This window comes from Acartia tonsa, chromosome 13 (assembly GCF_053477335.1).
Source record: "Acartia tonsa isolate MP-2025a chromosome 13, ASM5347733v1, whole genome shotgun sequence".
In the NCBI taxonomy this organism is placed as follows: Eukaryota; Metazoa; Arthropoda; class Copepoda; order Calanoida; family Acartiidae; genus Acartia; species Acartia tonsa.
The window spans coordinates 39168302-39185475 of NC_137272.1; the positions used below are offsets into that span (position 1 = coordinate 39168302).

At 32.5% G+C, this 17174-nt stretch overlaps 4 protein-coding genes across 5 annotated transcripts in view; 3 read left to right on the forward strand and 1 right to left on the reverse strand.

Moving 5' to 3' along the window:
* Positions 1-17174, forward strand: part of LOC145335296 (uncharacterized) — a 175062-nt gene that overhangs the window by 21966 nt on the left and 135922 nt on the right. The window lies entirely within an intron of this gene.
* On the reverse strand, positions 9476-12271 carry LOC145335497 (uncharacterized). Of its 2 annotated transcripts, XM_080181271.1 has the most exons (4): positions 11570-12271; positions 11206-11296; positions 10244-10378; positions 9476-9862 (listed from the first exon to the last, which is right to left on the reverse strand). In XM_080181271.1, the coding sequence occupies exons 2-4, from the start codon at positions 11267-11269 to the stop codon at positions 9573-9575; spliced, it is 489 nt and encodes a 162-aa protein (XP_080037397.1). In that variant the 5' UTR covers positions 11270-11296; positions 11570-12271; the 3' UTR covers positions 9476-9572. The 2 variants fall into 2 exon arrangements, with proteins under 2 accessions (XP_080037397.1, XP_080037396.1); XM_080181270.1 differs by having other exon boundaries at positions 11206-12271.
* Positions 12305-15297, forward strand: LOC145334884 (uncharacterized). Its single transcript, XM_080180498.1, has 4 exons — positions 12305-13853; positions 14117-14200; positions 14718-14837; positions 14940-15297. Exons 1-4 carry the CDS (start codon positions 13624-13626, stop codon positions 15007-15009), a joined length of 504 nt encoding a protein of 167 aa, XP_080036624.1. The 5' UTR covers positions 12305-13623; the 3' UTR covers positions 15010-15297.
* On the forward strand, positions 15107-16867 carry LOC145334883 (uncharacterized). Its single transcript, XM_080180497.1, has 5 exons — positions 15107-15171; positions 15253-15647; positions 15869-15954; positions 16125-16330; positions 16471-16867. The coding sequence occupies exons 2-5, from the start codon at positions 15308-15310 to the stop codon at positions 16724-16726; spliced, it is 888 nt and encodes a 295-aa protein (XP_080036623.1). The 5' UTR covers positions 15107-15171; positions 15253-15307; the 3' UTR covers positions 16727-16867.

A 17174-nucleotide genomic window follows, 5' to 3' on the forward strand; every position in this document is an offset into this window, starting at 1 on the left:
TAAAGGCTTCCCTGTAGAACATATTTCATTCGGACTAGCATTTTCGAGATTATAAGCTTCAGACAAAAACCTTAATAATTTATATTAAAAGATGGTTTATTGTCTGTATATTTAGTAACCTAACCTAAATGGCTGAATTATCTACAATTATCATGAAAACAGGAAAGTTTTTGGGCTATTTGAACTCAGGAGAAAACCGTATCCATAACCCTATTGGCAACGTGAGAACGTTTTAAAATGTTAGAAGCTTGGGGTAATACCAATGTTTTTATTTCATTTTCATACATTCTATGAATCTTAGGAGATTAGACGATAGTCAAAATAAGAATATACAATAATTTAAATTATCCCTTCTGTAGATTTATGATATAAGTGGTTAGTTTAGAAACAAATCAAGTTTTAATAAAACTCTGTTTTAAGTAAATGAATGAGTGTCCAAACTTTTCAAACAATAATTTTTATTTACTATAGAGTTTATTTAGATTATGATCTTTGGGTTTCGACATAAATTTATCGCTCATTGTCTTATCCCTTAAGATCTCTGTCTACGGACACACCCCTAATTGTAGAAACGCGTCGCTTTTCCAAAAACTAGTCCAAGATAATAAGTCATTAGTGGAATAATAATGATTAAGATTAGATGACTTTTACAATTTTTTTCCATCATTTTTTTCTCATAGAATTGGCATAAGAATGGATGTTTTGATACTCCTGTTAAAATTTGTTGCTCTCGTATTATTGATCACTTTTTAATTCAAATTTAGCCGACGAAACATATAGGTCCCAGGATAATTCAATGTTATTTTATTTTAAGATTTATGGTATGGTTTTTTGCTATTTTTCTGCACAACCTTTCCGCTTAGAACAATAAAGAGCTCCTAGATGCTTCTAGTAGGTGTAAAAGTATTTTACAATAAGTAGTTTATCAAAAACAATCAATAAATTTTTTTTCTCGAAATATACTTACTTTTTTATACAAATATATAAAATGATGTAATGGAAAGGCTCAAGTTATATAGTATTTTACACTGCATTATACTTCATAAACTAATTTTACAATATCAAGTTGCAGTTTTTATCAATAAAAATTATACAACATTTAGAAAGACTCGTTATTTTGATTGGTGAAAAAGTTTGATTTAAAATGTTTTTTATTATATGATAATATCTCCCTTGAATTAATAATCATGAACTTTTATTTAAGTTAGCTGTTTTAAATATTTTTTTATGCCTTTTTTAAATGGACATCATTTTTGTACTTAGCTAATGCCCATTTAAACTTGGGATACAGGGATAAGGCATTTGATAATAAATTGAGAGTCCCCTAAAATAAATATTTTTTTTCTGTTTCTGGTAGTGGGTATTTTTTAGGGGGATAAAAGAAGCGTAAATGAATTTAATTGTTAGTATCCGGAAGGCAAGAACATCTAAGCTTTTTATTCTGTTGGGGGGGGGGGGATAATCTTAATAGTGGAGTAGTTTAATAATTTTTTTCTTGGGAGAGGGGGTACCTAGAAATTTTTTTTTTTTTTTTGGGGGGGGGGTTAGGACGTCCAAGCTTTTTTATTTGGGGGGGGGGGAAGAGGGGGTAAAAAATTCAAAATTTTGGGGGGGTAATCTATATATCATTGAGGCAAGGACGTCCAAGCTTTTTCAATTTGAGGGGGGTAATCACTCCTTCACCCCCTCCCCCCCCCCCCATTGGTTAAGTGAGTTTTTTTAGTTGGAATATTTAATTCATTTTCAAAATGTATAGGGGTAATAAGTTAATAAACCATTTACCCCCTTCCTACCCTTTTATAAATTAACATAGTAAATATTCGAAATGAAGAATTGGAGGAAAGAACAATATATCTTCCATGTTTTCATCCCTGTCTTCCTGATCTTTACCCATTCAATTAAACTTTTTTTTTGAATAAATGAATGTTGGAATTTTTAACCTTTTATATTTGAATAATGCCACACAGGCTCAGAGATTAAATTATCAACCTTTTTTTTAAAGCAAAGTCTCTTTATAATTTAAGGTTTGTTTGTACGTCAGTATATACGTTTTATTGTTTTGTATATTTAGCTGACCAAACCAAAGGTTTTAAAATTCTTGGATATAAATTGTTATAAACTCCTTTTAGATCGTTTATATAATTTATTAGCTTGTTATTGAATCAACGAACGATATTATTTTTATTAAAAGCCATGATGAGAGCTAATCTATCCTTATAATTATTTTGGGAGTATACATATTTTTTCTGTTACATGAACACAGTTAAAGTGTCTGACTGATTATGACGTAACAAAAAAAATTAGTCAATGAGAGGCCACTATAAATTTTACCATTGGTCAATAATGGCCTCTCATTGGCTAATTTTTTTTGTTACGTCATAATCAGCCAGACACTTTTACTGTGTTCCTGTTACAGGTATGTTTTGAATTCGTGAGGTGATTTTAAGCGAAAAATCTAAAATGATTCTAGATTGTAAAAATACTAGATAGACTTTTGTGCCTAAATTTCCGTCTAAGGTAAAGATGTAAGATTCGTAGTATTAATTATTACGAAAATAAATTTCTAAAATATAACAATTGTATACAATCATATGTCTACTAGAAATTTATTCAATAGATCTTAGACGATGGAAATTTGAAACTGTCGGGTCAATATTTCTTTAATATTCCCCCTAGTTTCTAACTGTCCAAAGACGTTTATAACAATTAGGGAAAGGGTTGAATTTGGACAGGAAACCTAAATATTAAAATCTTTTCTAAATTTATACGATCCTGAAAGTTAATATTTACTGATATTTTCCAATAAATTTTTTCGTTTCGTCAAAATTTGGAAAAATAGCCAATATGGCTGTCTAGAAAAAACACGAAACCTCTACACCTAATATTTTCTCAGTGTTTTTTTTACTTTTTATACAATTTTTTTTAAAAATTAAATATTGATGAGTTTTTTATTTTTATAGAATGAATTATAAAAAAAATAATATTGGTTGATTGGTTTTTGCGATATCAGAACTCAGAACCATATCAGTTTTACTTTTAAACAATTCAATAAATATGAAAACTTTAAAAATTAAATATTGATGAGTTTTTTTTATTTTTTTAGAATGAATTATAAAAAAATAATATTGGTTGATTGGTTTTTGCGATATCAGAACCATATCAGTTTTACTTGTAAACAATTCAATAAATATGAAAACTTAGATATAAAATTTGTATAATAGATAAGACTTTTAAATAATTTATTCTCCCCTTTCTTTATTCCAAAAATCTCGATTTTTCTTTCATTGTCATATCCTAGTATTTATTATGTGTATTTGTATTGTCGTGTGAGTATGTGAGAGGGTTGTAAAGGATAGATAAATTACCACCCCCCCCCCTCACATAGCTGTTAAGACTTAAGATTTTTTGTTTCAGGCTTTCAGCGTATCTACTCTATAATAATCCACCTTCCAAAGATCCAACACCCTACATTATCCAACCCTCCACCCTGCTTACTGTCTTCTACATTTCAACTCAACCATATATCAAACTTGCTAATATCATAAAGTGAAAGAAAAGTTAAAAAATAAACCACCAATAACCATTAAATAATGTATTAATCATTCTAACTCAAGTAATATGTACTAATTTATTATTTAACCTAACATACTAACAAAACAATAATCATAACTTTTTTTACTTTAATGAAATAAATAATCTAAATAAATAAATAAACTATGTTGACTTAAATAAAATGAAAATAAATATTTTTATTTTATTTGGATTGGAGTTAGTTTTGTAAATTGTAACGATTTGTCCTTGTTCTCTAAGGTCTCATATTTCCTGTATCATGAGTTGACCCTTAGCTTTATGCGGTCATAAATGTTCCCCCCCCCCCCAAAAAAAAACGCTTTTATCAATATACCTTGTATATTGGGGAATATATTAACAAGGATTAAAACATCCATAAAAACTAGTACTGAAACTTTATGACAAACGGATACAGGAAGCAAATGCCTACATTACCAGAAATGAAAAAAGCTATCCGCTTTCTTACGGAGATTGACCAGCCCTAATTATAAAAAAGCTATTGTTCTGTAAGATTAAAACGATTTCTGAAACTGTATAACAAACGGATAATAACACAAACACTTAAATAGTTCAGAATAGTCGACAAATAGTCGACGGACAAACTGACCCTAATTATAGAAAATTATTGTTCTGTATGAACTTGAAGATCTCATATTTCTCATGTGAGTTCAGTTAAGTTGACCCTTCCAGTTTCCCTTCCTTAATCAGGTGACATAAATTTTTCCTCCCCGCCCCCCCCCCCCAAAAATAAATATTGTACAGCGATTAAGGCGCGAAGATATGTTAATTTTATTTACCATAAAAACGAGTACTTTTATTATCAAACTGACATTATTCTTTTATTTTAGTAATTATGGGAAAATTGAAACAAATTTAAAATGCACGGAAAAATGTCTATAAAAATTTTAAAAAACTTAATTATGAAATAGCTTCGCTCCAAAAAAAATAAAATACTGAAGGGAAACAAACTAATCTCAAATCTTAAATATATATGAACATAGCTTTGTAAGTATGTCTGTCCAGGCGATAAATTTAATTCAAAAAATAGATATTTATCAAATTATCACATCGTATTATAAGCGTATGACCGGAAAGTAAAAACGATTTCTTTCAACTGAAGTCCAAAAAAACCGTATATAGTTATTCCGAATTTTACGATTTGTATTTAATAAAAGATATACAGACAAAAAGAAAGAACTAAAATTATTAAAGTGATTATCTAAATTTGGTTACTATCATCATATCTTTGTAGTTTGTATAATTGATCAAAAAGCCTTCATAAAACTCCTAGGAAAGTTTTTTATCCGTGGAGATTAACAGACATCCTATTATTTTATTCTTTGGTTTTCAATGATAACTATGATATATAGACAGAACAGAAATGTACAATCGTTTGATTATTAAAACCAGTTTTTTTAGCCCCGAGGAGCCGTTTAACTATGAAAGAAATAGCTATCTGTCTTAAAGAACGAACGAATTAAAAAGTAAAAACTTTGTATATTTGTTTTATTCAAAAAGAGTAGGTTTTATTGCAATTAGAGTCTTCCAACTAATTCACTTACAATTTTGCTTCATATCCGTGTCATGTTATTTAGTTGACCCTTTTTAAAAAAATTTAAATTTCCCTTCCTTGCGAAAGAATGTTTTTAAAACTTAAAACATATGAAATGATATTATCACAGATATTATCATCAATCTATAATATAATTGGCCAAAAAGCCTTCATAAAGTGTTATAAAGCATATAGAGAAGTTTTCTATATTCCAACTTTCAATATGTAACTTTGAAGCAATTTTGTTTGTTTTCTACATTACCGAATACTTTGTGAAATCAATTCGTCTTAAATGTAACTTTTCTTAAAAATAGGTTTCTAAAACTTGAAATATAATTTTTAACTTTTCTCACCAATGAATGATGAAAGTATAAATTTAAGAACAATTTGAAATATTTACCCTCTAACGGCTAATTTATTTACTATAATTTCATCGTATTAAATCCAAATTTAATCTTGTTTCTCCCCCCCCCCCCACCCCAATTATTACCATACCATTACCAGGTTGGTTACGATATTATATATTTGTTTTTTATCCGTGGACCGTGTGACATGAAAGATTAAGCATCAAATCCTCCCCCCCTCCTCAAAGGGGAAATTAGCATAATTCTTACATGTCTACCTAATAATTATAAAACATACATAAGTAGCGAAGCTCTAAAATTATGAATAATAAATAGACCATTTGGAACAATGTATGGTTGTCTTTTGAAGCATTAAGCTAATAGAAAAACGTTAAAACTTAAACAATTGAATTTACAATTACATAATCCTAAATTTGCCTAATCTTAAAATTGTTTATTAATTATTTCTTATCAGTTCAGCATTTTGATTTTTGATTATTATTTATTATTGTCAACTGTCCTATCCCCTCCTAATATTTATGTTTTTCCCCCTTTTTTTTGGGGGGGGGGGGGGAGCTAAACAGATATCCTATTACCTCCTAATATTTATTACATACAACACCAACCCCAATTTTAGGGGGTTACATGGGGGGGGGGGGGCGCGCATTACCACTCCGCCCATATTCATAATGAGCGGTGAAAATGGACAAAAAAATTGTAAAATATGGAAAATAGGAATTAGCGAAGCTTTTCTATAATTTGTGTTGGTTATAAACGTCAGTTAGTATTACTATTTTATATAATTTATAGACAGAATACTTATTTTATAATTATACTTATGCATTTATGTTAATGTTCCCCCCCCCCCCCAAGAAACAAAACAAAACAAAACATATGGAAAATTCAAAATACTAGGAATTAGCGAAGCTTTTCTATAATTAGTGTTGGTTATAGACGTCAGTATGTTAGTATTTATATAATTTATACTTATAGACAGAATACTTACTTATAATTTTGATTATACTAATGCATTTATGTTAATGTTTTGCTTTAATGGATATTGTCATCCTTGTTAAAAATATTTCACACATCCGATCCCATTGAAGATATCTAGAATATTATAAATCTTAATAATTTCTTGGAAACCAACAACAAAGAAAAATTTGTAGGGGGTAATTAATGATTCCTTGAAATTTCATTTGCTTACAGACCTTTGAAGTGACAACATTTGAACATTTGTTTTATTTTTATTTTTTGCTATCGTTATTATGGCGGAACAAGGACAGAGAGTCAGAGTTGGGCGCAGGCGCAAGCCGGTAGCGATGGATGCCCGTACACTTACCTGTACAGATCCAGAACCAAGTTTATACCCCGACCTGATGCCTGGATGGTACGCCCATTATCAGGTCCTTCACAGATCTTTTAAAGATATATCTTCGCTGCTTTACAGGTCGGGGTTCCAGAGTGTTCGGAATATGCAGGCGATCAGACTATTTAGTGAAGGAATTGGTATATACCAATTCCTTCACCAAGCCCTTCCATCTTCGCAGCGTACACGCGAACAAAACCAACTTGTTCTGCAGCAAATGGAAGCAAAATGCAACGGTTACCGTGACGACGTTATCCAGGCGTTAGCTGTCTATGACCGTGCGATAGGATTAGATGGCACAGTAGATCTATCAGATGAAGACGAATATCCCGATATCTCCGGCGATGTAAATCCATCTTCCGATGATGGAGATATTGACGCCATCCTGGAAGTTCTGGAACACGAAGGTGGCGCGAGCGAAGGTGACGAATATCCCGATATCTCCGGCGATGTAAATCCATCTTCCGATGATGGAGATATTGACGCCATCCTGGAAGTTCTGGAACACGAAGGTGGCGCGAGCGAAGGTGATGACTCTGATGAGTCAGTGATCATTATCGATTGAGTTGAGAATGAGATCGCATTCCTGTGAATATTTAGTTAGATTCCACATAAATAACATAACTTGACATATATATGCTATAATAATAAAACTATGAAAAATAATTTTCTTATTTTTATTTAATTTAATTTGTAATTGCGATGCTGCTCTATAATTTGAATTATAATTGAAGAAGTAAGCTCTGTTTGTCTGTAGCTAAGGATCTCGCTAACCACTGAACCTATATGGTTCTCCTTTACAGTACAGCTTCGTATAGGTCCTTAGATGGTTTTATTTGTGTACTTATTTTAACTTTGAATTGAAGACATAAATTTAAAATTATCAATAGCTATAGTATTAACTTTAACAAACAAAAACATTTAAAGTGCCACTAGAGGCCTCTAGGGGCGTAGCCGCTAGTAAACTTATAAAGAAGTAAGCTCTGTTTGTCTGTAGCTAAGGATCTCGCTAACCACTGAACCTATATGGTTCTCCTTTACAGTACAGCTTCGTATAGGTCCTTAGATGGTTTTATTTGTGTACTTATTTTAACTTTGAATTGAAGACATAAATTTAAAATTATCAATAGCTATAGTATTAACTTTAACAAACAAAAACATTTAAAGTGCCACTAGAGGCCTCTAGGGGCGTAGCCGCTAGGAAACTTATAATGAAGTAAGCTCTGTTTGTCTGTAGCTAAGGATCTCGCTAACCACTGAACCTATATGGTTCTCCTTTACAGTACAGCTTCGTATAGGTCCTTAGATGGTTTTAGGCTATTTTTCTGCCCTTTCATATCCCTTCGAATATAGAGCCTCTAAATGCTAGGGGCGCAGCCGTTTGTATCCAAGGAAGAGACTCGAGAGACGTTTGATATAGTTATTTGATATACTTAGGTAGGTAGGTAGGTAGGTTCGAATATAGAGCCTCTAAATGCTAGGGGCGCAGCCGTTTGTATCCAAGGAAGGAAGAGAGACGTTTGATATAGTTATTTGATAAAACTTAGGTAGGTTAGGTAAGCGTTCCACGTATTTAAAATTATCAATAGATAGCTATTTCTTGCATCGTTAACGAATAAAAGCTAACTATCTCGGACGAAAAATCAACATGTTTAAAATGGACGTACGGACATTCTGGTAATGATTATAGAGTTGCTACGCTTTCTAAATCGGACGGACCGACCATAAGAATGAATAAAAAAGTGTATTATTTCGAGTTTCTTATCACATTTATTTGTATCACGAATATGAATATGAAATGAAATGAATGAATTTATGAAATACAAAATGAAAATGAAACAATGAAATTGAAAAACGAAAAAAAAACAGACAGACAGACAGACATATTTACATTTAGAAATATAAAGTAGATTTGCTACTAAAAAATGAAACAATGAAATTGAAAAAAAAATTAAATGAAAATATTAAAACTAAAGAAAAGGGGTAGTTTCACGAAATGCATTTGAACTTAATTTAGTGAACCGCATATTTTATCCTGGTTAAATGGGTAAACTACATTTATATGGCATATATTTGAAATGAATTCAATTTTCTACCACGTAGTTTTTAAAATATCAAGACCTTAAAATTGTCTTTTTTGTGATATATGCAATTTAAAAAGACGATTTTCAAGTCTTGACATTTTAAAAACTATGTGGTAGAAAATTGAAATTTTTTCAAATATATGCCATATAAATGTAGTTTAACCATTTAACCAGGATAAAATATGCGGTTCACTAAATTAAGTTTAAATGCATTTCGTGAAACTACCCCTTTAAAAAATCTGCAAATTTAGTAAATAAAGTATTATAAATATATCAAAAATAGTATATACAAAATTTGAAAATATCCCCCCCACCAATAAAAATAACCGCGGGCGCTCGGCCCCCTAGCCATATAACCTAACCTAGCCTAACCTAATCCAGTCATTTAGTCGGGGGGGGGGGGGGGGGATAATTGGAATTCTAGTAAATAAAGTAAATATATCAAAAATAGTATATACAAAATACAAAATAGATTTATTTTTACAATTTTTATCCCCCCCCCCCCCCCCCACCAATAAAAATAACCGCGGGCGCTCGGCCCCCTAGCCATATAACCTAACCTAGCCTAACCTAATCCAGTCATTTAGTCGGGGGGGGGGGGGGGGGATAACAACACAAAATAACAATAAATTAACAGTAAATATCAACAATAATCAATAGAATTGAAATGTATTATTGTTGATATTTACTGTGGCGTGCGCACCTATTGTCAAATTGAAAATAGGTTGCACACGTTGAGGTTGACGTTCTTGCTGTGGCGGGGGCTGTTGGGGGGGCTCTTGGGGGGGCTCTTGGGGGGGCTCTTGGGGGGGGTTTGGAATGGCGTCTGGTTGTTGTGGGGGGTCCGGCTGTTGTTGCGGGGGCTGTGGTGCTTGATGGGGAGCCGGGCCCGGAGCAACACCAACATTATTATGGTTCCCCATCTGTTGGATAACCTGTTGACCTTAATAAATTAAATCAAAATTAAAATTAAAATCTCTCAGGAGGGTGGTCGATAGATCGATGTACATCCCCAGTGATTTTCCCTTCTGTAGATTACAATTAGTTCCATAAAAGCCAAAAAAAATACATTTTAATTAAAGATCCAGCTTAGATTTTTTGATGCATTTTTTGGAGCTTCTCTTTTATGGATGTTTTCATCCTTGTTTTATAATAATCATGTAAGCAATTCTGTATGATATTTACTATTAATTTAAAATAAATGGTTATTTTTTCCAAACCATAAAATATCTCAACGCAATTAATTAATTAAATTAATTCCAAAAGGTGAATTTATTATTTTAGAGTAAGGTTACTGGACAAACGTATTATATATAATACCTACCTAATTGTCTTGCAGCATTACGGCGTCGTTGTCGTCGAACTCGACGCTGGTCATCAGGCTGGGGTGCAATAGCAGCCACAACCGGATCATCTCGGAGGGGGGCCTCAACAGGAACAGGAAGAGGAACAGCGACACCTTAATAAATTATAAATGTATAGAGTCGAAGCAAAATTTTAAGTAAATTTGTTGGAAAACTGCTTCATACAGGATAATGTTTATGGTCATACTTACATTTCTAGGACTTAATTATAGAGTTGCTTCGCTTATAATATTATTCTTTGTTGTCCAAGGAATCAATATACCAAAAACCAGATCAAACGGATAATTAGATCACATAAAATTTTGTTGTTATAAAAGTAGAAAAATCAACATGTTTAAAAGGGACGTACGGACATTCTGGTAATGCTTATAGAGTTGCTTCGCTTTCTAAATCGTACGTAACTACATCATGCAAAGTTTGAAATCGATAGGACAATTCTAACATGCCTAAATTAACGAATAAAAGCTAACTATCTCGGACGAAAAATCAACATGTTTAAAATGAACGTACGGACATTCTGGTAATGATTATAGAGTTGCTACGCTTTCTAAATCGGACGGACCGACCATAATTATAGAAAAGCTTCGCTTTTAAAAAGGTAAAAAGGAGAACCCGATCGGTTCATCGGTTAGCGAGATCCTTTAGTATAAGGATTATTTATTCATTATATTACACTTTGTGGAATAAGTTATAACTATAAAAACAAGGATGACAACATCCATAAAAGCGAAGCTCTGAAAAGGTAGGACAAACGGACATTAACACTTGTATAATGTCATGTTTATAATTGTTTATGGTTATGGTTATGCATTTACGGACATTCTGGTAATGATTATAGAGTTGCTTCGCTTTCTAAATCGTACGTAACTACATCCTAATAAATAAATAACTAAAAATAAATAGAATTCAATATATATTATACCTTGACGTCGTTCAAGTATTCGCTGGCTCCTTCGTTTCGTGCTGCTGGGTACTCTAGATTTCATTATTCGTTGATCGTTCGGATATTTATACTGAAATAATAATTTAATAATTAGTATTTTATTTTTCATAATGCAAATGCAGATATAATTAATTTCAATTTCAATTCAATTTCACCAAAACGTTCACAATATACGTATAAAAACACTGCAAAATCAAATATTAAAAAATAATTAAGTTTATAAGTTTATTTTATGCGTATATAAAAACTAATTACGCATTAAAACAAAGAGAAAGGCGGTCAAAAGGTAGAGAAAGCCATTAAAATAAAGGGGTTGTATGCAAAAATGTAATTTCCTCATTACCTTCCGATAAGCCGCTGAAATTTATTTTGCCTTTTCTCGGCAGTTTTCGGCGGTTGCGCCGCCGTTTCTTCTCCCCTTAGTATCCAAGTAACTTGAAGTTGGCTGGCCCATGTCTCGTTCGTCGCCAACCTACTATTTAACTTTAAATTACAAATTTGTAAAATGTAAATTATCTTTATAAACCAACCTAATGCCGTAAAATCAATCTTCGAATAAACCAACCTAATGCCGTAAAATCAATCTTCGATATTTATTATTTAGAAAATGTTAAGATTTTTAATTTGTTAATACTAATAGTCTAATAGTCTAATAGCATGAAAAAATTTTATCTTTACATACCCTTTAAAATAAGTGGCATCCGAGAGGTCAATATCCAAACATATATGGGTGGGGGAAAAGGGTTTTACATGTAAGTAACAGTTAACACCTTTATAGTCCCCCCCCCCCCAAAATAAAGGGAAGGGCAATGGGCTGTTTATTTTACTCTAGTCTCCCCCCCCTCCCCTTTTAAGGAGGGTTGCTATATGAAAAGAAAGGGTTGAACTTGATTTTGAATATAACCCCCCCCCCCCAAAAAAAAATACAAAGAATAATCCCTTTATTTATTTAAATTTTCCTTTATAAAAATTTTCCATAATATATATATGACGACACCTTTATTATACATAGAATATATGAAAAGAAAGGGTTGAACTTGATTTTGAATATAACCCCCCCCCCCCCCAAAAAAAAATACAAAGAATAATCCCTTTATTTATTTAAATTTTCCTTTATAAAAATTTTCCATAATATATATATGACGACACCTTTATTATAACCCCCCTTTATTTATTTAAATTTTCCTTTATAAAAATTTTCCACTAATGCTGGGTGACGGGAGAGAGTTTTTTTTTAACTTTTAAGAAAGGTTTATATATATGACACCTTTATAAATTATAACCTTATATTATAATGGCCGATAAATTGATGTACACTCCCAATGATGATGCACAAAATTACCCCTTTTGTAAATAACAATTCATAGTTGAAACGTTTTTACACTCAACTTAATGAAGCAACCAAGTCCCAAAATTCCCCAAAATTGTTGAGCAAACCAAAAAGAAAACGTTGGTATAAAACTTTGTTTTTAAAAGATATGAAATGATACAGATATTCATCATATCATTATCATCCATCTATTCTATAATTGGCCAAAAAGCCTTCATAAAGTGACCTCAAAGCTGACAATGTCAATGGTAATCCTTGAATGTTATGTAACTTCCAATATGTAACTATGAAGCAATTTTGTTTGTCTACATTACCGAATACTTTTTTAATTCTATTCATCTCAAATGTAACTTTTCTTAAAAATAGGTTTCTAAAACTTGAAATATAATTTTTAACTTTTCTTACCAATGAATGATGAAACTTAAGTATAAATTGAAAAACAATTTGAAATATCCAGCCTCTAACGGCTAATTTATTTACTAAAATTTCATCGTATTAAATCCAAATTAAATCTTGTTGGTTCCCCCCCCCCCCTCCTCCTAACCATTACGTTATGATGGGTGGAGAAAAAAAGATTACATATAATTATATTCAAATAAGAAGTGTTGAAAAAGGGGGGTGGGGCAGGTTTCAAATAATCTTTAATCTTTTAATCTTTAATCTTTTACGGAGGGTAAATTAAGTGTTAAATTACCCCTTCTGCAGATTAAGCATCAAATCCTCCCCCCTCCTCAAGGGGAAATTAGGAGAATTCTTAGTCTTACATGTCATATAAATATTTTCCAACACATCCCATGATTTCCCTCGTACTTCGTAGTAATTGGATTAGTTATACCCCCCCCCCCCACACTTTCTTTTATGTGTGTTTATTTTATCCCTTACTATTCCAAAAAATAAAATTATGGGCGGAGTTACTGTTAAGTTGTTAACCCTTTTCTTCCCCCAATCATCCAATGTAAGCGGTAACCTGGCCATTCTTTCTCACCACCTTAGGCTTAAAGTCATAAAGTCATAATTAATATTAATCTTTTTTTTTAGTTTTAGTTCAGTTACAACATCGTTAGAGAATGGCTGAGCCTGACTCTAATAAAGTTATAGTAGGTGACGATGATGACAGTGAGGTTGTCCAAGCTATGCCTGACTCTTCAGTTACGCGTACTCGTAGTTTGCGTGAACGTAAGACGATCCCCGATGCAAGCATACCCGATGTTTTGGATGAGGTTGACCTTGATATGTTGGAGGAAAAGGAGGGTTTGGGGTCCCCCCCCAAAAAAATAACCCCCAGTGATAACATTAGGTAATAATAATATTTTCATTTTATATTTAATAATGTTATAAAAAAACTAAAAGGGGTAGTTTCACGAAGTTTATTTATTAAGCTCAAATGCATTTCGTGAAACTACCCCTTATAAAATTAGTGGGTTTCGTCGTATTTTTACTTTTTATTTACTATTAAGCTCAAATGCATACCCCTAATAAAATTATAATAAATGGGATTATGAAAAGTAGTAACTTTTTATCTTAGGGTAGGTAAATGTTATTTATTTATTTAATTTTCAGTTGCACTCCAGGGTCGGTAATGTTGGAGGAGAAGGAGGGGTTGGGGACCCCCACAAAAAAAATAACCCCCAGTGATAACATTAGGTAATAATAATATTTTCATTTTATATTTAATAATGTTATAAAAAAACTAAAAGGGGTAGTTTCACGAAGTGCATCTACCCATGCTAAAAAAAGTATAGAAATGGGATTTTTACAGTAACTTTTTATTTATTAAGCTCAAATGCATTTCGTGAAACTACCCCTTATAAAATTAGTGGGTTTCGTCGTATTTTTACTTTTTATTTACTATTAAGCTCAAATGCATACCCCTAATAAAATTATAATAAATGGGATTATGAAAAGTATTGTATTTTTACAGTAACTTTTTATCTTAGGGTAGGTAAATGTTAAAAAAATATCCTTACTTACTTTTGGTCAGGTTAGGTTGGGTCCTCCATCCATCCTCCGGGGCGCATTCCTTCCATGTTCAGCAACTCTCGGTGCTCTACACACCAAGAGAGGCCATTTTTTTTTAGAATATAATCCCAAATTTGGTAAATTTGGTTGGTTCTAAAAAGAACCAGAGAAATTGAAAATTTATTTATTTATTTAATTTCAGTTGCACTCCAGTCACTTCAAAAATAGCTGATCCACAACGTGAACGGAAGCGAATAATAACAAAGTTGTGTTCACCTCCAAGGGTCAAGAAAAGAAGAACAGAGTCTTCTCCACAATCGAGGTAAAAAAAACAAGTAGCCAAATAATTTTTTTTTATTTTGTCCAGAGGGCAAGGGAAAAATAATATTAATTAATAATTAAAATAATAGGCTATTTTTTTAAGGTCAAAACCTGACAGCCCAGAACCTGAAAATCCAACTTCACCCCCCAAACCTTCTCCCCAATCGAGGTAAAAAAAACAAGTAGCCAAATAATTTTTATATTTTGTCCAGAGGGCAAGGGAAAAATAATATTAATTAATAATTAAAATAATAGGCTATTTTTTTAAGGTCAAAACCTGACAGCCCAGAACCTGAAAATCCAACTTCACCCCCCAAACCTTCTCCCCAATCGAGGTAAAAAAAACAAGTAGCCAAATAATTTTTATATTTTGTCCAGAGGGCAAGGGAAAAATAATATTAATTAATTATTTTAAGGTCAAAACCAGCAAGCCCACAACCAGCTTCACAAACAACACCAGATACATCACCAATGCGCCCACTCAACGTAACGCCGCCGCCGTCTCCATCACCTACAAGTACAACAGCCACACCTAAAGCCGCAGCTGGAGACACACCTTCTTCAGCACAGTCATCCCCAGCTGGAGAAAAGCCAAAAGGGAGAGGTGGCCGTACAAGTACAACAGCCACACCTAAAGCCGCAGCCAAACCTAAAGCCGCAGCCACACCTACAACACCAGCTGGAGACACACCTTCTTCAGCACAGTCATCCCCAGCTGGAGAAAAGCCAAAAGGGAGAGGTGGCCGACAAAAAGGATCCAAGAATAAACCCAAGATGAACAGTGACAGTACGGAACGTATGTTCATCAGAGGTAAGCTTAAATTAGTATAATTAATATCAATAACATAGGTAGTAACATTAAAAATTTAATTGACAGGATGTCTATTTGTCTGTACTTAAATAAAATACATTATATTATATTTATAATTAATAACCATACAATCTCAACCGTAAATACATAAATTTCTAGAATACTAGTTTGTTTTACTTTACCTATAATATATTAAATTAACTGTTCTATTGATTACCTAGACTGCGTGGGTACAGTACAAGGGGACACACACTCGCTCTATGACCGCCTTGATGGGAAGAGGATAACATATAGTAATGGTGATAAGGTACAAACATAAATACTAAAAATAATAATAAAATGTAGAGGGGGGGGGGGGGGCAAAAGTGACACTTTTTGAAAGCAAAACTAAAAGTCAAGAAAGGAACACAACTAAAAAAAGAGTTACAGGTGTGAGATTATTAAATAAAATGTTTAATAAAATTAAAATTACTTCAGGTTTATGTCTACTTGGTTAAAGTGCTTGAAGATCATGCTTACATGATCCCCAACTACCCTGGAAAGGGTCAGAATAAGACCCCGTGGGGGCGGGGGTGCAAATACTGTAACTTCCATACCTGGGATGGCACATACCACGTGAAAGAATGCCCCACAGATCCAGATGGAAGGAAAGATTTTATAAATCAAGAAACTAACCTTCTTAGGTAATAATATTAAGTTGACATAAAATAACACGATGTATTAAGTATTCATAAACATTGATTAAAAATATATACTGACGGACAAGGTGAATTATAGAGTAGCTTTGCTAAAAAAAAATAATATTAATTGCTTACCTGTTTAGGAGGTTTCGCCATCACTGGATCAATGACCACAGAGATGTTTACCGAGAGTATAGGAAGGGAGTGAACCTGGCCAGCTTTCAGAGGAAGTTTCAACAGGCCCAGGCAGATGCTGAAGTTATCCATGAAGTCAAAATATACGTCACTGCCCTAGAAGCGCTGCGCCACATAACAGGAAAACTGGTTAATAATGAAAGTTTCCTTCGCTTTAAGGTAAATGTATGTTTAATATTTTTGATCATATTTGCTGTTATCTAATGTCTCATACCTATATTTTTTTAAACAAAATTAATTGAAAATGATTGCTAAAATCGAAATATATCTTCATGTCAGTTAGAATAGTGTATTTTTTAAAAATAGGTTGAAAAACATACTAACTTTAAAAAATTCGCTTTAAGGATATGGATGCCAATGCCTTTGACCATATCGTCGCCAAGCAGGTCGGTTTACTTGAGAAAGGCAAGAAGCAGGATGCACCCACCAGCAAACAGCTTCATAACTGGCTGCAGGGGCAGCACAAGTATTACATGGAATCCTTCAAGAAGATTTTAGAAAATAAAGGTATTAATAACTATTAACTATTAAGTATTATAATTTATAAACTAAAACATTACTAAATAATTTCAAAATCTGAAAGAAATAACAAATAATTAATTTAAATTATCTTCACTTCCGCGGGTGTGTACATTGCCGAAATCGAAGGAAA

Bases quoted from the DNA above. Each gene is read 5' to 3' on its own strand.
- LOC145335497 (XM_080181270.1), bottom strand. From the start codon at position 11,335: ATGAAAAATAAAATACTAATTATTAAATTATTATTTCAGTATAAATAT. The intron at 10,379-11,205 runs GTATAATATATA...TAATTTATTAAG, and splicing joins AATACTTGAACGACGTCAAG to GTGTCGCTGTTCCTCTTCCT. The intron at 9,863-10,243 runs GTAGGTATTATA...TAATTTATTAAG, and splicing joins TAATGCTGCAAGACAATTAG to GTCAACAGGTTATCCAACAG.
- LOC145334884 (XM_080180498.1), top strand. From the start codon at position 13,624: ATGGCTGAGCCTGACTCTAATAAAGTTATAGTAGGTGACGATGATGAC. The intron at 13,854-14,116 runs GTAATAATAATA...TTTAATTTTCAG, and splicing joins ACCCCCAGTGATAACATTAG to TTGCACTCCAGGGTCGGTAA. The intron at 14,201-14,717 runs GTAATAATAATA...ATTTAATTTCAG, and splicing joins ACCCCCAGTGATAACATTAG to TTGCACTCCAGTCACTTCAA.
- LOC145334883 (XM_080180497.1), top strand. From the start codon at position 15,308: ATGCGCCCACTCAACGTAACGCCGCCGCCGTCTCCATCACCTACAAGT. The intron at 15,648-15,868 runs GTAAGCTTAAAT...TTGATTACCTAG, and splicing joins GGAACGTATGTTCATCAGAG to ACTGCGTGGGTACAGTACAA. The intron at 16,331-16,470 runs GTAATAATATTA...TTACCTGTTTAG, and splicing joins CAAGAAACTAACCTTCTTAG to GAGGTTTCGCCATCACTGGA.